The 21,627-nt window shown below is 45.6% G+C and overlaps 1 protein-coding gene across 1 annotated transcript; it reads left to right on the plus strand.

The window, feature by feature from the left end:
- The first annotated feature begins 183 nt into the window (after window positions 1-183).
- On the plus strand, window positions 184-16,614 carry LOC119165532 (uncharacterized). Its single transcript, XM_037417684.2, has 2 exons — window positions 184-613; window positions 15,349-16,614. Exons 1-2 carry the CDS (start codon window positions 323-325, stop codon window positions 16,465-16,467), a joined length of 1,410 nt encoding a protein of 469 aa, XP_037273581.2. The 5' UTR covers window positions 184-322; the 3' UTR covers window positions 16,468-16,614.
- Window positions 16,615-21,627: the final 5,013 nt, after the last annotated feature.

The raw sequence follows: 21,627 nt of genomic DNA on the forward strand, positions 1-21,627 counted from the left end.
AGATTGTTCGCGATGCGATTTCAACATTCATTGTCATTATCACATTACAGCAACGAATGAACAGGACGACCTTGTTATTCGAACGCGACGCTATCTACCACTTGCGCATTATGATGTTCTTCCAGCCTTGAAGCGTAGAAAGCCGCAGAACGGTTAGTTGTCTTCCTAATGAGAGATGATACACGCTCGACTAGTGGTCGCGACTGGGGCTACTATTTGTCAGCCATTGCTGCAGTGGTGGCATAGAAGCAGGGTGCCCCGCAGATAGCTATGGCGTAACCTTTCTCGATTTCGGTTATTCGTGTGCCGAACGTCATTTGAGATGGCCGAGGGTCGCAAGCGCGAGACGACTCACACGTTGTACGGCTTCGGCGATGGCTTCGACTGGCGGAGCACGTCTTTCTTGGAGCCTTTGCCTTCCGAGCTGGTTTGCAGCTACTGTGGGTTCGTCTGCAAATGGACGGCGCGGTTGCCGTGCTCTCACACTGCTTGCACTCGCTGCTTCAGAAAATCCGAGCGAAGGCCGTACACGTGTGTGCTGGATGGAACTTGCTGCACGGACAGCGGCGTATCATGGTCTGCTCTTTCCGAGGACCGACTGGCTCAATTAAGTGTAAGTGTCAACGAAGCGTTTGTTTTGCCGTATTTGGGTTCGCAGGTATTGATGGTGTCAGACTGCGTGGAAGACAGTAAAAGATCGACGAAGGGCGTAATAGTGCGCTTTAGAGCGCTTCCCATTGCCAAAAGCAGCTTACCGCTGTGGTGTAGCGGTTACGGTACTCGGCTGCCCACAGTTGAGGGTTCGATCCCGCCTGCGTGGCTTGTATTTCGATGGGGGAAAATTCGGAGGCTCCTATGCTGTGCACGCGAAAGAGCACCAGATGACAAAAACTTCCGGCGCCCTCCTCTGTGGCGTATCTCACAATAATAGGAAGATTTAGAATAGCGCAGAGCAAACTCTTGCGGTGCGGTCGCTGCCATGGCGCATGTGTCGTAACGCGAGCCGCCGTTCGCGGCCCGCACGCAGAAAATCCGAAATAGCGGGTAGCGTGTGCAGCCCACATACACCCCGCAAACGCTGGTGTCGAGGCTATGTGTGGTTTTCATGCATTTCAGTTTGCGGGGCAGCTAAAGTCCTTAGATTGTTCTCTAGGAGGGGCAAGCGTTAATCTAAAACTCATATGGTGCCCGATATGCCCAGAATGCCCGCAAACGTTATTCTAAAACTCCCGAATAGCGAGTTTTAGACTAGCGTAAGCAAACACTATCCATTGATATTATTGCCACTGCGCATGCGTCATGAGGCTTACCGCCATTAGCGTTTGTAGCCCCGTCGTGGTGGTCTGGTGGTTAAGGTACTCGGCTGCTGACATGCAGGGTGTGGGATTGAATCCCAATTGCGGCGGCTGCATTTCTGATGGAGGCGGAGATGATGTAGGCCCGTGTGCTCAGATTTGGGCGCACGTGCAACAACCCCAGGTGGTCGAAATTTCCGGAACGTCTTAGAATCATATGATGGCTTTGAAACGTTAAACCCCACATATCAATCAATCAATCATTAGCTTTTGTAGTCTTTTTGCAAGAAATCTGAAATTGCATGCTGCTCCCAAGGCCCGAAAAGTCATTTTGTGGTGACTCTAGCACGTGACAACGTTTGCAGGAGACAAACGCTATATACAAATGCTCATATGGCACGCAAACGCTACGCCCGCTAATTCAGCGTACGATATTCCTAAATTACCTATTAACAAGGTAAATATACAGCACGTAGGACCACCGCAACTATACAAGCACACCCAGAAGTATCGTACGGATGAACACTCAAAACCGAACAAAAAGGTGCTTTCGAAAATGTTTGTTTCCATACTGTATCCTTCTTCACTGAACTCTTCATATTTTCAAAACGTCATTAGATTTCCGAACGCACCTTAATAGTAAGCATTTAGTGTTTTCATTCATACTTATATGCCACTACATCGTGATCACACGAGATTTTGTCCAATTCTCGATTTTTCTCAGAAACAGAACCGGTCAGAAGCAGCATGGTGTTCATGTTTTCTTGAGCCTTCGTCTTTCGTCATGTTTAACTTTGCAGATGTCCTACGAACATAAGAAAACTGCTCTTCCGTTAACCAAGAATGGCTGATGAGCATGCGCATGTACCAATAGAAGTAGTAAGTCCTTTTTGATAAAGACATATACATTGCCTTCTGAAACTGCGTTACACAAGGCGTTTTTTTTTTTTGTGGGGGTGGGGTGACTCTCTAGTTGTAATCCTCAAGTATGCCTGACTCTAGCGCCACAGTAGATTTGTGACATTTTTATTGATTGATTTGTTGGGTTTAACGCGCTGAAAGCGCCATATGATTGAGGGACGCCATAACGGAAGGCTCCGGAAATTTCGACCACCTGGGGTTCTTTAACGTGCGTCCTAATCTGAGCACATGGGCTTACAGCCGTTATGCCTTCATCTAAAATGCAACCGCTGTAGCTGGGGATTCATGGCATTTTATTTTTCTGACAGGACCCAGTACACTTCAAGCGAAAGTTAGAAAAAGCCAGTTCTTAGCTTTGTGCGCAAATGACGAGCCTGCTCTAACCATATTTAGCCGTTGTCCTTCAGCCACTAATTACCTCAAGCCTGTCCTGCAACCTAAATAATAATTAGTAGTCCTCCGTAGAAATTATTCATTAGTAACACCTGGCCTGGGTTCTTACAGAATTGCTATGCGAGTTCACGGGTTGATCGTGCTCCCGCAGTTATCTCAGATTGCGCAGTGCGCCACCTGTGGTCGGTGGGTATTGCGAATATAGGCTGCAAAGTTTAAAGTACAGTAAGTTTCCAGCTCATCCAGATCTCTTCCAAAAGAATCACAAATATAAATGCTCTAATATGGCTGGCGCATATTAACACCTAAAAAAAAAATCCCATTTGAGAATATATGCTCCCAAGCATTGACTTCGCCCCTCGTGCATCTTGGCCCGACATTCCCAAATGAGCGCGAAGTTATTAAATTCGCAGAGCCTTTTTTTTTCTCGCCGCATGCGAGCTACGCTAACAGCGTGGCAGTGTTTTTGACCCTAAGAAGGAGCGCCGCGGTACGGAGAAAGGAGCCGGCTACGCCCACCTTTGGAAACGCGCTCTCTCCGTGTGACTGGGACGGCCGGAGAGAAACATGCCGCGCGCCCGCTATCTCGGAGGCCGTTATTCAGACCTTAATTTGGGGGCTACATGACCTGCCTCGGAAGTCACTTGTGGCCAATCCATGATCTAAAATAATAGTTTGTCGCACGAATCACTTACCATAATTATTGTGATTCCATTGGTGTCGTATTTTGTTGCATACACCTAATGACGGGGACTGAACTTGTAAAGCGAGTGGTCCTTTCTGACAACAACCCCACCATTCGGAACTGTCGGTGGCGTTCGCTTGCCCTGAGTATCTTCTGAAGGCATTCAAAATGCGTCGTCTCTTCTTTTTGAATCCTTCTCATCTGATTTTGCGCAAAACTCCTGTCTATCTATCTATCTATCTATCTATCTATCTATCTATCTATCTATCTATCTATCTATCTATCTATCTATCTATCTATCTATCTATCTATCTGTCTATCTATCTATCTGTCTGTCTATCTATCTATCTATCTATCTATCTATCTATCTATCTATCTATCTATCTATCTATCTATCTATCTATCTATCTATCTATCTATCTATCTATCTATCTATCTATCTATCTATCTATCTATCTATCTATCTATCTATCTATCTATCTATCTATCTATCTATCTATCTATCTATCTATCTATCTATCTATCTATCTATCTATCTATCTATCTATCTGTCTATCTATCTATCTATCTGTCTGTCTGTCTGTCTGTCTGTCTGTCTGTCTGTCTGTCTGTCTGTCTGTCTGTCTGTCTGTCTGTCTGTCTGTCTGTCTGTCTGTCTGTCTGTCTGTCTGTCTGTCTGTCTGTCTGTCTGTCTGTCTGTCTGTCTGTCTGTCTGTCTGTCTGTCTGTCTGTCTGTCTGTCTGTCTGTCTGTCTGTCTGTCTGTCTGTCTGTCTGTCTGTCTGTCTGTCTGTCTGTCTGTCTGTCTGTCTGTCTGTCTGTCTGTCTGTGACTTTTAGCTCTGCTGGCCGATTTCCGCGCTCATCACATGCCACGCTCATCACGCGCTCGCGCTCACTTCGTTAGCTTCACATACACCAAACTGGGTATTACGTGAAGTGAATAGACGACAGAGCACAAATGCCAGGCGCAAACATTATCATCACGACATTGAAGTCATGTACGGCATAATTTACGTTTGCCTTGTAACGTTGTGCTGATTTTATTGTGAAAATTTAAGCTTTTTCATTCGCGCTTCGCATATCATCGATTAACACTGTACGTGGGATCTAAAAAGTTTTGTATGAAACTAATTTTCGAGTTCAATTTCAATCACACCATTGTCACTAAATGGTAAATGCGTGCTTAAGTTCTTGCGAAATATAGCCTGCTTTTCTCGTATTATGCTTCTTTAGAAAACAAAAAATAAACATTCTTTCTCTGCGACTTCACAGCGGTGTTTTTCATCCGCCTTTTGGCAAAAAGTTTCATGTGCCCCAGTCATGCTAAGCGTTACTCTTTCGTGCTTCGTGACTGGTATTGTAATCTCTCTTTCTATCATGTGATAAAATGTTTCATGCGCATGACACAAACGTCAATAAGTTCAGTTGGCTTGAGTATGCTTTCTCCTGCAGCGACATTAATAATGCTGCTTTGGTGCCGAATGTTGTCTGACTAAGCAAGAAATAAAAAAAAACTCCGTTATAGTAATGGATGATTGGCCGTGGTATTTTCCGCTGCGTTTCAGCCTAAATGATGCCCGTGGGGTAGGACATCTGCTTGCTTCGCAGATCGCGTGGGTCGGATCCTCACTTAGACAAAAAAATTTTTACTATTGACGTCATTTGCATTCATACAAATATTTCGGTTGCGGACAAAATGATTTTTCGGTTGCAACGAACGACGCCGGCGTTTTTGGCGCGACGAGCTCTTAAACGCTATCGCGTAAGTCAGGACTAACTATGACCAAGGTAATTAAGCGGAGTCATGTAAACACAGAGATAATTAAAGCTGACCTTACTAAGAACATGCTGAGGAAACTCATATAAATATATGAAGCTAATTAAGGCAAGAAATACTCTCACAAAATAACCTAATTAGTTGTTTAACAAATGTGCTAATTACCTACACAGTAAATAGTACCTAGCTAATTAAGCATGACTTTATTACTGCCGCGCACAGAGTGATTGAGCTCCTGTGATGGCACCAGCCTTCCACATGCAGTACAAGCTCAAAAGATAGTTTTAGAGGCAAAGAGGCTCCTACTTAGCATCACTGCACGAAACGTTAAACAGTTACACCGCGAATATGCCCCGCCGCGGTGGTCTAGTGGCTAAGGTGCTCGGCTGCTGACTCGCAGGTCGCGGGTTTGAATCCCGGCTGCGGTGGCTGCATTTCCGATGGAGGCAGGAATGTTGTAGGCCCGTGTTCTCAGATTTCGGTGCACGTTAAAGAACCCCAGGTGGTCGAAATTTTCGGAGCCCTCCACTACGGCGTCTCTCATAATCATATGGTGGTTTTGGGACGTTAAACCCCACATATCAATCAATTACACCGCGAATATGACAGTCACGAGTTGAACTTGGCTTTTCTCAGAGTCAACGAACTGGCACCCGAGTTCGCACATCAATAAGTTTGATTGACAGATGTTCACGGTGAAGATAGGTTCCACCAACTGCGTTTGCTTTTGGTTAGGAGCAGTGCCCAGGCCACAAAGCAAGTGGTGTGATTGATGAGATTAATCGCACGGACTACGCTAACACACACGAAGAACGAGTGTGATGTCGTCACGTGGTGATGATGTATTGCATACAATTTTACGGCCCTCACGCCGTGCTACTCACAACTATGACGCAAGCACCACTGGTAGCATTTCCGTTCAGAAAGCATAGTATTCACTTGTTTGTAGATAAATTGCTTCCACTAATTCATTACTGCAGAAAATAATATTTAGCGGAAGACGACTCAGCAATGTAAACCCGAATAACTACGCAGTTGAATATTTCACGAACATTGTACGCACAATACTTTTTTGGTTTTAATAACTTCTGAATAGAACGTGTGAAGGTAATAAAAAATGACAAACTTACCTTCAAAAATATTCAGCTGAGGCACGTGGTTTGCGGATCCACCAAAGAAGGTGACTTTTTATCACAAATCAAGTTGACGGCGCCTATTTGTCCAGTCTGCCGAAAGGAAGCTGCGCTGGAGTCTTGCAGTAAGCGAGTTGCCCATTCTTCCGCTGGAAGGTTGCGATGCTGGGTATGATGAACAACCGTGCCACCGACGCAAATGTACATGTACCGTAACAAGTACAACACATGCAGTGAAGTAGCTTCTTCACTTTTGAGCCCATAGTCTGCTTTAATCACCGCACTCACTTTCCCAGAAATCAGAGCAATAAAAATCAAGTGACGACACGAGCCGAATGTGTGACACCGGGGAGCGATTGTGATACACAACAAGCGCAAAGCGGCAATCTCAAATATGCACTTCACACGGTTGTAACCGGCAGCTATTACCGTGAAGCTTGTTTGCGATATAAATTTCAAGATTTCATATCGCAATGTTAAACGCTCAACAAATACTTTTCTTGTCCTATTTTCTTGATCGCAACAGTAAGAGGGTCAGGCGCCTTTTCACCCGTTCAGTGGTCGCCAACTAATCGCTGTTCTTCCACGTTAGTGTCTGCACGTGCAACCACGTCCACTCTTGAGTTGTTAAAAAAAGGAGAAAAATCGGCAGTTTTCACGTACCTGGGAATCGAAGTCATGCGAAGCATGCGGAGGAAAAGTGACCGTTTGGCAAATTTTTTTATTGAGCGACATATCATGAATTGACGCTGAATACATGCACAAATGTTGCCCGCTCAGACATATGTTGAAGAGTTGCAGATGTTTATATAACCAGTAGTTTGCACTTTTGCAACAATGTCAACTGGAACATGCGTATTAGCAACAGCAGAAGCTGATATGAAGCGCTGATACTCGCGAAAATGCTGGCCCTGGACACTGATACATATATCAACTTCAGCGCATGGCAACTAACCTAATTGACGTTAACCCGGCATGACGGCTGTACCAAAGGAGTACATATGTAGTGTTTATAAAATTAAATAGGCAGAACTGCAGCCACTGTTGACGTTTCACGAAGATTAGCGTCTATTTGAAAAGTAGTTGCGAGACCTGGTAATGTGTGGTAAAGTGCTTTATTGCCACGCAGATTGCTTGGGTTCGATTCCAGCTGGGATCCTGAAGTTTATTATTTGCATTTGTCGTGGGGTTAACGCTGGCTATGTCAGGTTTTTCTTAACACTGACATTTATTCTCTGCTTTCGTTGGGTCGACGCTGCCGATGTTTAGGTATTGCTTACCACCCACGCATTAAAATCGCCCTTGTGTGTTCTCGTCGTTCCTTGGTTTCTGACTAAGTTTCAATCACCTGTGGCACATACTCGCATACCAGTGGCACACACCCGCCAATGTGTATGTGCCACTCTCTGGCGAGAAGTGTTTGACGGCGTACGCGACGGGATTATGACATTATCTATGTCTCGACCAGCACGAAATATTCGTCAAACCATCTCACCCTCACATGCTACTTTTGGTTTACGCCAAGTTAAGGGGGTGACCACGGGAGCACCCAAAAGTAAGCGGCTAGATGGATTGATAGATGCGCTCAAAGTTGCCAAAGTTTGCTAAGAAATGCTTTGCATTCGAAATATTCAGATGTGTAGTGTTAATAACAGTAACATGTTACTTTATTTATCTGTAATATGTGCTGCGTGTGCACGCTTGTTGCCCTCGGGAGTGAACATGCATGCTGTAGGTGGAGCGAATACATTGCCTGAGAGATGACAAATGCCTGCGAGCACGCCTGTGGGCGGTGCGACTTTCAGTGTCCAAATATACATAGTGCGAAACCCACGATGTCGTTTGCGCGTGATTTGTGTTTGCAGGGTGGCGGCGCCGACGCGTTCATGCAGGCAGTTTCTTGGAAATCACCCCTGATACAGCGCATGCATTTGTGACCCCACGTGCGTTTTTGTAGCCACTTTACGCAACGCTTTTTTGTCACTATCGTTCTTGTCATGACTGTATGGGGTGAGCTCTCAGCCGACTCGGCTATCCGTCAAGCTCGCGTAATCCTGCATAGCACCACAGCATTTGCATTTGGCCTGTATATGCGTTGGTAACAAGTGATTTGAAGCTGGAGTAGTTATTTCAACTCGAAAGTATTCACTGCAGGCGTTCACCACAGCTTAGCTGACGCATTTCCGTCACCGATACGACGTTGTAAACTGTATACTGAGAGATTGCAAAGAAAAAAAGAATGGCAGATCCCACGTACAGTGGGAATCGATGATATGCGAAGCACGAATGATAAAAGTTAATATATCACTTTAATGTCGGCAAAGCGTTACAAGGTGCAGGTAAATGATGCCGTACATCAATTCCATATCATCATTATCATGTTGGGATGTGTCGTTAACCTCCGTCATCTATTGACGTCACGTGATACCAAAATTATTATGTGTAGAGCTAGTGAACCAGCCGTGAGCACGCTATGAGGGTAGTATGTTGTCATGTTCTTACATGACAAGTGGGTCTGGATTACCATGTTTGCAGCAGTATTATACTTTCGTCATGCATTGACCTCCCGTAACACCAAAGTTTGTATATCTGGAGCTTTGCAAAACAAACACGAGTGCATCATGAATGGCCCAATATACTCTATTGTAGCGTTGATGCACGTGCACAAAGGGCTCAGCGACGCTACGTTAGCGAAACGCGAGCACTCTATAGTCTGACGCCAGACGTGACCGGCATGACCAGCGTCTGTTGGCGCTGCCCGATGGCAACCAGTGCGAAATGTGGCATGCTGCATCTCGCGCCGATGTGTTACCCAGACAAAACTGCGTCTCCCACTTTTCGTTACGGATGGATGCCGCACGAGCTGAAACGCGCATGCGCCAGAGGAACGCAGCGCGGCGAGCGCCGGTGACTATATGGCAGGACCGGCGCCTGGCGAGGGACGCCGACGTGCGCGACGAAATGAACGTCGGCGAGCGCGCGCACCGCGTCACGTCGAATTGTATTGGCGCTTTGACTATGGCACGCAGTCAAGTTCTCAAATGACACGCATCTCATGATTATCATGTTTGCCCCAGTCATACACATTCCTTATTCATTAACGTCACGTAATACCGAATTTGGCATATATGAAGCTAACGAAATGGCCGCGAGTGCATCATGAGTGGCATGTAGTCATGTTGTTACATGACACGCATGTCTTCATTATCATGTTTGGATGTGTCATTTAGCTATGTCGTCCATTTGCGTCACGTAATACCGAGTTTGGTACACGTGAAGCTAGCGACGACCGCGAGCGCATCATGAGCGTAGCATGTAGCCTTCTTGTTTCATGAAACACAAATCATGTTTATCATGTTTGCACCAGTATCTTACCTTCGACATCCATTCCCCTCCCATAAAATCAAATTTGATATAAGTGAAGCTAGCGAAACGGCCGCGACCAGATCATGAGCGTGGCATGTAGTCATGTTGTTACATGACACGCATGTCATTATTTTCATGTTAGGGTCGGTCGTTTGCGTTCGCCATGCAATCATATCATACCATACCTGTTTTGCAACATGCCACGTGAACGAAACCACCGCAAGAGCTGCAGGATCATGAAATGCAATTCATGACATGTATGACATATGTGTCATGGTTTTTTAATGACTAATCATATATGTTCTTCATACAGTCATGTTTCGCCATACCAAGTTTGATATTGATACCATTATTGAAACGGCCAGAAGAACTAAAAAGTTGGCAGATCCCACGTACAGTGGGAATCGATGATATGCGAAGCATGAATCGTAAAGGTTTATATGTCACTTTAAAATCAGCACAACGTTACGAGGTGGAGGTAAATAATGCCGTACGTGACTTCCATGTCATGATTATCTTGTTTTAGTGTGTCATTTATCTTTGTCATCTATTCACGTCACGTGATACCAAATTTAGTATACGCGGAGCTAGGGAGACGCCCACAAGCACGCTATGATCGTGGTATATTGTCATGTTCCTACATGACACGCGTGTCAGGATTATCACGTTTGCACCAGTCATGTGTTTTGCCATTAATTTACGTCACGTAACACCAAATTGGTATATGTGGAGCTAGGAAATGGCCGCAAGCGCATCATGAAGGGCCCCATATACTCTAATGTAGCGTTGACGCGCGCACACGCTGGGCACAGCGACGCTACGTCAGGGAAACGCGAGCACTCTATAGTCTGACGCCAGGTGCGACCAGAGTCCGTTGGCGCGACCCGATGGCAACCAGCGCGAAATGCGACCTGCTGCATTTTGTACCGATGCGTTACCCAGACAACACTGCGTCTCCCTCTTTTCGTGAAGGAGAGACGCCGGATACGCTGAAACACGCATGCGTCAAAGCAACGCAACGCGGCGCGCGCCTGCGAGTGTGGAAGCACCGGCGCCTGGCGTGGCAACACCGGTGTGACGCAACAAAATGAACGCTGGCGAGCACGCACACCGCGTCAAGTCGAAATGTATTGGCGCTTTGACTGTGGCATGTAGTCATATTCTCACATAACATGCATCTCATGATTATCATGTTTCCACCAGTCACATACCTTCGTCATCCATTGACGTCATGTAATACCAAATTTGGCATATTCGAAGTTAGTGAAACGGCCGTGAGCGCATCATGAGTGTAGCATGTAGTCTTGTTGTTACATAACACGCATCATGTCGTCATTATCTTGTTTGGATGTCATTTACCCATGTCGTCCATTCGCGTCGCGCAATAGCGAGTTTGGTACATGTGAAGCTAGTGAAGCGACCGCGAGCGCATCATGAGCGTAGCATGTAGTCATGTTGTTACATGAGATGCATCTCATGTTTATAAAGTTTGCACCAGTATCATACCTTCATCATCCATTCACATTCCGTAATATCGCATTCGGCATAAGTGAACCTAGCGGAACGGCAACCAGCGCATCATGAGCGTGGCATGTAGTCACGTTGTTACATGACACGGCATCTAATTATGATTATCATGTTTGCACCAGTCACATACCTCCTTCATGCATTCACGTACCGTACAACAAAATTTGGTATATGTGACGCTAGCGAAACGGCCGCCAGCGCATCATGAGCGTGGCATGTAGTCATGTTGTTACATGACACGCATGCAATGATTATTATGTTAGGGTCTGTCGCTTGTGTTCACCGTGCAATCATGTCTTAGCATATCAGTTTTGCAACATGCCATGTGAACGAAACCAGCGCAAGAGCTGCAGGACCATGAAATGTAAATCATGACATTCATGACATACATATAATGATTTTCATGTTACGACTAGTGAAATATATTCTTCATAGAGTCATGTTATGCCATAACAAGTTTGGCGTCGATACTATTATTGAAACGGCCGGGAGAGCTTAACGTCATAGGCGACTAGATAGATAGATAGATAGATAGATAGATAGATAGATAGATAGATAGATAGATAGATAGATAGATAGATAGACAGATAGATAGATAGATAGATAGATAGATAGATAGATAGATAGATAGATAGATAGATAGATAGATAGATAGATAGATAGATAGATAGATAGATAGATAGATAGATAGATAGATAGATAGATAGATAGATAGATAGATAGATAGATAGATAGATAGATAGATAGATAGATAGATAGATAGATACGCTCAATGTCGCCGAAGTTCGCTAAGGAATCCTTCGCATTAAAAAAAAAAAAGAAGAGTTCCCCAACAAGCAGCTTCGCACTTCTCAGCGTGCGATGCTAACCGCTTTCCCACAGATCAAACCTTATTCACCGTATTTATGTAGAACCATATATATATGCCATGCTGCACTGCTGGTCTAGAATTTCAGCTACTTTAGTGCGCTTTCGTCATCAGTAGCCTGATGGCACGATGGGCGCGTGATGCGGGCACGCTCTAAAGACCATCATGCTGTGCCACCCCGTGTGTTACTATGCGCGCGCATCTCCACTTCTCGTGGTAAAAGTGCGTATAGTTCTTCAATAGCGTGTTGGGTCACTCGCGCGCACACTTATTTCGAGATTCGGGGGCCTTGTGCATCTTGTGCACCCTCTACAAGTTGGCTTTGAAGTCGCAGTTCATGAACGCCACTTCGCCCACGGACGCGTTTATAAAAGCAGCCCGCTTCTCACAGACGAACAAATAAGAATTGTTACAGGTGTTCGCACCCATCCTTTCTATACCTATGCGTTCAGTTCATGCGTGTTTCTTGCTGTTTGATCAGTGTGCTTTAAAGGGGCCCTGCAACACTTTTTGAGCATGGCCAGAAAACGCTGCCGATTGGTACTAGAGGCTCCCGACAACACGCGAGCCAAATATCATAGCGCAGCACGTGGCCTGGAATTCACAATAAAATATCAAATTCAGCTAAAATATTTTTCTTCTTTCCACAAATTATGAATTATGCCCAAAGATCACACTTAGTAATCCCATCTAATAGCCATTGGCTGATTTGAACATGGCACGCTAACTTGTTACAGAGATCGCCACGGGAGGCCGCTACTTGTCGAGGCGTGCGCGCGATCACACTGAAAGAGCCGCGAAATCCAAAAAAAACGTGCTGAAGGTCAAGAGGCACGCGTGACGTTTTTCTGCGGCCCTGCCATCCCTCCCTGCTTAGCTTCCAGCGCTTTCGACGGGACGAGAGAAGAGAGAATGCAGTTGCAGCTTGCGACAAAAATTTGTAACTCCACTCGTACTGGGTGGTTTCTTAACATTTTTGCAGCGTTGAATTCGTGAGGCAATAAGCCCTTCCAGTGAATTCATTCCATGGTTACTTGAAAAAAGGGTTACAGGGCCCCTTTAGGAGTCAACTGTGATAATTGCTTGTCCACGCTAGTGCAATATATGTTAATTCGGGCGTGCTTTCTGCTTGAGGCGTGCGCTGCATGTCTCGAGCTGCTAACCGGGTCTTCACGTGGAATTGCAATTTGTTGCTGTAGCATTCACACCTTCGCCTGTAAGGAGAAACAATGCACAATGAATGCTCAACTACCTTTGCGAGGGCGTGGTTCACTTTCGTTTTTCACCGATTCCCAAAAAAAGAGGGATCAGATCCGTTTTTTTTACTATTAACTGTTTGGCCATGCTCGACTTGTCTTCGTCGATTACAATCAACATGGTCGTGCTGAAATGGTAGAGGCCCGTGTATCGCGTGATGTTAGCGTGCCTTAGTGGTCAAAATTTCCAGAGCCCTCCCCTACGGCGTCCCACATAATATAGTTTTCAGAATTTAGAAGCCCAGATATCATTATTTTTTAACACTAATGTCGCTTATGGATGTAAAAGCCATATATTAATACTACTTTGCAACGGCACATTTGCAGTTTATCATCTAAGTACGGCCAGATTCATGGACACTCAAGCCCGCTATAGGAAAGAAACTTTCGGGAGCAATGAAATGCGGCAGAAGCTGAACGTTTTCTTATGTGACATACCTTTGTTTATTAGCTGGAAATGCAAAGCCTACCATAAAATGCGTTTGACCACAGAAACAGTACCGCAACTCAATGCACTCTAAGGACTACACCTTTTTTTTTTTTCGGGATGAAAGGGCGCATGCCTGGTGCCAAAATAAGAGGGCTAATACCTCTTATGAGCGTCATACGCCCGCATGGCTGCCATAGACATGGCTTTACACTCGTTGTGCATGGTGATTATGATCAAAACATTATTTCTCCTGAAAGAGGGGACCAACCCAGAAGTCGGTTACAGTGCTTAGAGTAAGTCGGCAGGAATCTCTTGGGATACCGCGGCCTCCAATGCCCGTGAGACAACCAGGCGTTACTATGCCAAGTTGATTGTGTGAAAGAGACACTTGCACGTACTGAAGCATTCCAAAACTTTCAAAGGTACACCCACGCCTCTTCTTTTGGGAAGCTTCATTCCACGTTGTGCAAGTATTGATGAGTGGCTTCGCTATACGAACCGTCTAAAGTGAACCATCCCATGCTACGTTATAGCAGAATGTGAGTGCGTCAATGTGGTTTCACATTAAGGGCCATACATTTTTGAGCACCGTGCGTTGCCGGTATTCGAGCAGTGATAACCAGGCCATCTTATTCCGACTGCTCGAGCCAGGCACACGTGCATCAGCTTGAAATCTGAAGGACTGTTGGTGTGGCCACGTTCGCTCCAGTCATGCCCCATGAGGCCATGCCGAGGCGAAAGCTCAGTCTGTAGCATTCAAATATAGAATGCTGGGCGAGCTGGTTTGAGGACAATTATGGAAAACTTTGGGTGCGCACACAGTAGACAAAAATCGAAAGCTAAGAAGACGAACAGGAGCGAATATTGCGCCCGTTTCTTTTCTTACCTTTCGTTTTTCGTCTGATGTGTGTGTGCCCGAATGTTTTCAATATGTTCGGCTTGTAACACCTTGCGAAAATGCAGTCAGATGTCTAGCGAAAATGCAATGCGTGCAACCGCGCAACTGGCCAAATACATTTGCACCTGTCGCAACACTCCGCTTCCGCGTATTTTTGTGATGGTTGCAAATGACGGAGCGTAACTACTTGGTTTTGGGACAACGATGCCTCGCGGTTGTGTGGGCGATGATAAAGTCATGCCTTTTCTGCTGAGACGGCTTTCGGTTGTGGTTCTTCTGGCCCTCGACTTGGAAGAATTGTACCGGCCAGTTTGCTTTGCAGGCTTCGACTCAGGATGTGGTACCATCATGCTCAATTCTGGGTGACTTCAAGAAGCTATGAAAGCTACAAAATTAGTTTGGCTAATTCTGACTTCCAATTGTAAACCAATATATCTATTACGTCGCATATTTTGTAAAACCTTTGTTCACTTGTCTACAAGTAGCCTTTTGGGTGAAGCTAACTCTGAATGTTAGTCACTTGCCTATTCCTTGAAGGCTTGCTCTTGGCACCAAACACACGAAACACAGTTGAATGCAATGTGTACAGAAAGAGCATTAGGCTTTTTGACGTGTGCGCTGTTGTGATATACAGGCAGAAGTGTACTTTGGGCGGCAATAAACTCGAACACATGCTTCAGACACAGTGCCAGAAATTACCTTTGCAAAGAACAAAAATCAAGAACGTGTAGAGATGGCAGATTTCTACTTAATCTCATGGTGAGTAGGCTAACGTGTCGTTTTCTTATCTGATTCGCAGATTCGCTGCTGGAATGTCAACAATGGTTGTGGAGCCTCCGGTCCTGCATTTTATATATTAAGCCATTTCATGAGGGACTGTGAGTACCACGCCGTCATGTGCAGTTTCTGCAGCAAGAGTTTGCTACTGTGTAATCTAAATCGGCACTTGGCGTCAAGGTGCTTCCAAGCTTTCCTGGCGAATGGTGCGCTCGCCCGTAAAGCTGAAACGGATTCGACGAGCACGTCATCAGATGTACCGAGTTCCGTCGAGGAGAATCTGCCCTCAACCGAGCCGCCATCGCATGATAGTGACAGTGATATGAGTTTGACAAATCAAAGACCTTTTCAACGGGTGCTTGATAAATACGAAGAAGCGAACGTTGAGAAAGCCCTGAACTCCGTGCTAGTGGCCACGGTTAGCGTGGAAGACACCGTTGGCCAATCGCGCCGTTTGGGTGAAGTTTATCGCGAAAGTCAATGCAAAGCCTGGGAGGCTTGCGCGCGAGTGAAGATTTTTACTATAAATGGAAGTCGCGATGCTGCCGAAGAGGTCGACCGATGGGGTTCTTCAAAAAGCGCAAGTGGGGCAGAAAATTCGGGTGTACTTACGGTTTGCAACACGGACAAAATGTTGTACGCCAGTGGGGAATCTTTAGGACATTATCTTCGGCTCTTGTGGGAGAGCATCCCGTCTGTGAAGGAACGGCACGACCATGCTGACGAGGCACAACGTACGTCTTTCCAGTGGCATACGAGTTCAAGCAGAGAAGCTGAAGAGGCAAAAGAAACGCTAACGGGGCTGACAAATGGGATAGTAACCACACAAGTCCACTCAACTCATGGGGACGAACCTGACGGCACTGGTGAACAGGAATGCGGCATGCCGAAAATCGAGGAGACATCAACGTTGAGAGAATGCGCGGACCTAATAAAGTTTGACATGAATTGTAATAGCCACGGGCTACCATATTCTGTACTTTTACATCGGGACTGGCTGCACGAAAACCACCTAATCACAGCCGAAACACTGATAGAATTTGTCATTGGCTTCTCTGATGGTGGGCCTCCACAACTCGTACCCAAATTGGAAGGCCCTATCACGCTGCTGTCCAAAACGGTGGAGGGCATTAATGGCTGAACTAAGAAGCTTAGCAATGCGGCTGGCATATCTCGAGGTGCTACCAGGAAAGAAGCGATCGTTAACAGGCATAGCGGGAGTGTACACAGCGGAAGTGGGTAATGAACCTCCTTTGCTTCTGTCACGCCCATTTACCTGCAGGCTGCCCTAAGGTTTATGAAGCATCTTGTTTGGAGCATTCAAAACTGGTCCGCATTGAAGGCAACAGCAATGGCTGGCAGCCAAGCCTACGCACGCTGCCACATCACCCGTTCAAAGGCTACGGCATCACATCACTCCAACGCTGCTGATTCTAAATTGAGAAGGTTCACTTGGTGTGCACTTAGCGTTTTTCGTCTGCAATGAAGCATTTGACAATTTGACGCCCTGTCCTATTGAGAAAATGATGTAGTTGACCTTCCTGCACCACGGGGATAAGAGATCGTGGCTCAGGCTTACAACTGAACGCGATGACGAACGAACGAAGCGAGTGCTGCATGACGTCAAAATACAACGAGGGGGGCTCTACACAAAGCATAAGAGTCATTACAGTGGAAGAACTGGAGTCGAAGGATCTCTATGTAAACGACGAAGTTTCGTTGACGTTTGAAGGACTGGTGGTGCGCAGCAGCAGTTGCCGAGACTGAAGCCGGCATGAGTCTTCGCGTAACGTTGATTTTTGGGTCTCATTAAAAGTTTTTTTAGCAAGTTAGTTGCGCCTAATCGAAGTTATATTGTCTTTTTTTTTGAAAACGCTTCCATTACATAGCTTCCAGCGATCCTAAAACTTTTCCAACCATAAAGAATGCTGTCGCAATGGCGTACAAAACAATATAATTGGTGCCGCATGACTACTATATGAGTGACTAGAGACGCTTGTAAAGTAATTTTTATTGATGTAAGCGTAGTAACTTACTAAGATTGTGACGTATAGTAGGGATAGTTTACTGTTGTGAATGTTCCGTTGAGTTCCGGATAATGGTTGGTAGCCTGCACCAACTGTAGGTGCAAGGTGCGCTTCCTCGTTCATGTTAAAGAGGTGAAAATGACGCTGCTGTACTGATCCTGTGACTCTAGGCTGAGAGCATTACGGGCAAGCAGATACGCTTGAAGTTCGTATTCCTCCATTCAACATGGCCGTACTTCGAGAGCGCAATCAGAAGACTGAAAACTCCTAAGTCCTCACTCATAAGGAGACATTACGTGTGATATTGAAAAGCCCTTTCCAGTGACCTTTACGCAAAACAGCGTCTCAAAATGCAACTCCCACGTTAGGGTGTCGTTTTATTGTCTTAATTATGCGTCGAATAAATCTGTTCTGTGTTGACAAGCCTACACTACGGTTTTTGAACCCATGCACTTGCAACTGTAGCGCGTATAGCGCACTTGAAACGCACAAACAAAAAAAGTTATGCTAATGAAGGGCTATGAATACTGGGCTTTATCACACTTGTCGGTTGCTATTAAAGTTCCAGCTTGATGATGCTGAGTGCATGTGTCTGATGCCGACTTGCAGCACATAGCGGCACATTGTTTTATTGGTTGCGGTACTCAAGCTATAGCGCCAAATTGTATAGTAGTGTGAGTAATAAAAGAACAACAAAATAATCTATCTCAATAGTAAAAGCAATGTGGTCAGAAATACGTAGTACTTTTGGTGAATCAGCGCTCAAGAATAAGCTTGGGACAATTCGGCCCTAATGTACTTTTAAGGGCTTAGGCAAAAATCAAATGGGTTTAAACAAAACTGCTCCATGGGCGAGTTGGATCAATAATATTAATATAAACTTGGCTATCGTGAAAATACGAAACACCTACGAATAATGACACAGATCTTTTCCTTTGTTTCTGTCTCCAAGAAAGAAGTGCACTAGCTATAGCGAAATCCTTTTGAATAACTTTTGAAGCCGTCTTTTTATCTTAGTCTCGTGTATACACCATCCATGGCTTGTTGGGATCGGCCATGCTGTCAGTGAATTTTAAGTTTTTTTTACTTTCGTCTACTCTATTACAATCTTGCTTGATGTTTTGATTATTCTAACTTCACTGTCACCATTGCTTCAATGTGTTTTTTTTTTTTCGGCAACCTGTTCCTAGGAGTCTTTTTTTTTTTCGCTCCATTTCGTGAAGTTGTCTTTCCGTTGCTTTCATGCACTCCTCAAAAAGCCTTTGCGTGCAAAGTAATAAATCAGTGGGGAGTTCAGCACAGTGCGTGTGTGTGCGTCTGCCCGTCGGTGTTCTCTCTTTATACGCTGGTAATATCTCTCTTAACCCAATTGGGCTTGCGTTAGCAGGTTGTTTTCATTGTTTGGAGTCAAATCTACTGCTCCTAGACGAGGTTCAGAAAATGGCCGTTGGTTCCTTCAGCTCGCAGTTTTTCAGTCGGTATCACACAGGCTGCCGTAAAACAAAGACTGACTTCTTTGTCATGATTATCATGTTTAGATGTGTCACTTACCTTCGTCATCTGTTCATGTCACGTGATACCAAATTTAGTAAATGTGGAACTAGCGAAACGGCCGCGAGCACGCTATTAGCGTGGTATTTTCTCATGTTCTTACATGACAAGCGTGTCAGGATTATCATGTCTGCACCAGTCATATATTTCGTCATCCATTTATATCCCGTAACACCAAATTTGGTATATGCGGAGCTGGCAAAACGGCCGCGAGTGCATCATGAAGAGCCCAATATACTCCAATGTAACGTTGACGCGCGTGCACGCTGGGCACAGCGACGCTGCGTTTGCGAAACGCGAGAACTTTATGGTCTCACGCCAGGCGCGACCAGCGTCAGTCGGCGCGGCCCGACGGCAATTGGCGCGAAATGCGACATGCTGCATTTCGCATCGATGCGTTAGCGAAACAACACTACGTCTCCCTCTTTTAGTGATTGGGCGACGCCGAAGGCGCTGAAACGCGCATGCCTCAAAGCATCGCAACGCGGAGCGCGCCTGCGAGTATGTTGCAGGACCGGCGCTTGGTGTGGAAACGCCGGCGTGACGCGACAAAATGAACGCCGGCGAGCACGCGCCTCGCGTCACGTCGAAATGTATTGGCGTCTTCACTCTGGCATGTAGTCATGTTCTCACATGACACACATCTCATAACATGTTTGCACCAGTCGCATACCTTCGTAATTCATTGGGGTCGCGTAGTATTGAGTTTGGTACATGTGAAGCTAGCGAAATGGCCGCGAACGCATCATGAGCGTAGCATGTAGTCATGTTGTTACATGCCACGCATCTCACGTTTATCATGTTTGCAGCAGTATCATACTTTCGTCATTCATTCGCGTCCCGTAATATTAAATTTGCTATGGACGAAGCTAGCGAAATGGCCGCCAGTGCATCATGAGCGTGGAATGTAGTTATGTTATTACATGACGCGCATCTCATGACTATCACGTTTGCACCAGTCACATACCTTCGTTTTCTTTTCACGTACCGTAGTACCAAATTTGGTATATGTGACGCCAACAAAACGGCCGCGGGCACATCATGAGCATGGAACGTAGTAATGTTGTTACATGGCACGCATGTCCTGATTTTTATGTTAATGTCTGCTGCTTGTGTCCGCCATGCATTCATGTCATACCATACCAGTTTTGCAACATGCCATGTGAACAAAACCACCGAAAGCTGCAGAACCATAAAATATAAATCATGACATTCATGACATGCGTGTCTTGACTTTCATTTATGACTAGTCAAATATGTTCTTCATACAGTAATGTTAAGCCATACCACGTTTGGTATCGATACCATTATCTAAACGGACAGGAGAGCTGAAAGTCGTAGGCAGATAGATAGATAGATAGATAGATAGATAGATAGATAGATAGATAGATAGATAGATAGATAGATAGATAGATAGATAGATAGATAGATAGATAGATAGATAGACAGATAGATAGATAGATAGATAGATACGCTCAAAATCACCAAAGTTCGCTGAGAACTGCTTTCATTTGAAAGAAAGAAGACAAGTTGAGCAACCCTCTCCGTCTTGTGGTGTCTCATTCTGAGCTTTTATTTTTCGGCTTGATCCCTAACGAAATCCCACCAGAGGTATTTCAAGGCTAATAATGCCAAGTGACCCTGATATACAGATTTGTTTATTGGCACACAAACTTCAATTGGCTGCTTCGTGATGCCCTATAGGATAAAGTTACAACTATTCTGAAAATGGTTGTTTCGTGCAGCCAGAGCACGGCTGCTTCGCAATCTCTAGCGCAAACTACGTTAATCTTTCAGTCATCTAGAGCCAATCACAGCATTCGGTTTAAGCCCAATAATGACTATTCAGAAATTGAGAAATTTAGGAACGCTACGAATGCGTGTCACCTGACAAACAGACTCGGTTAAAACATTGTCAGCAATCTAGGACTTAGGCACTTTAACAACGTGCATCATGGGCCACTTTGACATGGGCCACTCTGACACTTTGACGGAGAACGAAAACATCTGAACAAGTGTATTTCATGTGAAACGCTTCCATGAACGCGCTACGGTCTGCCCAACACGGCCGTTCGACGCCCCCCTACTTACGGTGGCACGTCTGGTGGCCACTTTTGTCCCCATATGAAACTGATGCAGGCCCAGCATATACGTATTCCGGCGCCCCTAACACCGACCTCGACGCCCCATACACGCTTTCTGATTTACGATTTGCACTCACGAAAATGCGACGGGGCACGGCCCCTGGACGCGACGGAATCGCAGTATCGCTCCTGGCAAATCTTCCCGACCAAGCACACCTCTCACTACTCCACCTTATAAATTCGATATGGGACGGCTCTCCGCTTCCAACGGAATGGACCACATCGGTCGTGACATTCACTCCCAAATCGGCAAAGTCCGTTAGTATTGAGGCACTGAGACCCATCTCACTTACGTCTTGCGCAGGCAAACTCATGGAAACCATGGTTCGCGAACGCCTTTCCGCCTACTTGGAGGCCAGGAGGACCTTTGCCGACACGATGTTTGGCTTTCGCCCCCATCTGTCGGCGCAGGACGTCCTGCTCCAGCTTCAACACGATATCATAGAGCCGACTGCTATGCGCCATAACGATAAAGCCGTGCTCGCTCTCGATCTCCGCGGGGCGTTCGACAACGTCAAACACAGCACTATACTCACTAACCTGTCTACCACAAACTGCGGGCAGAAGACTTTCAACTAC

This window comes from Rhipicephalus microplus, chromosome 9 (genome assembly GCF_043290135.1).
Source record: "Rhipicephalus microplus isolate Deutch F79 chromosome 9, USDA_Rmic, whole genome shotgun sequence".
Lineage (NCBI taxonomy): Eukaryota > Metazoa > Arthropoda > Arachnida > Ixodida > Ixodidae > Rhipicephalus > Rhipicephalus microplus.

Bases quoted from the DNA above. Each gene is read 5' to 3' on its own strand.
- LOC119165532 (XM_037417684.2), top strand. From the start codon at position 323: ATGGCCGAGGGTCGCAAGCGCGAGACGACTCACACGTTGTACGGCTTC. The intron at 614-15,348 runs GTAAGTGTCAAC...TCTGATTCGCAG, and splicing joins ACCGACTGGCTCAATTAAGT to ATTCGCTGCTGGAATGTCAA.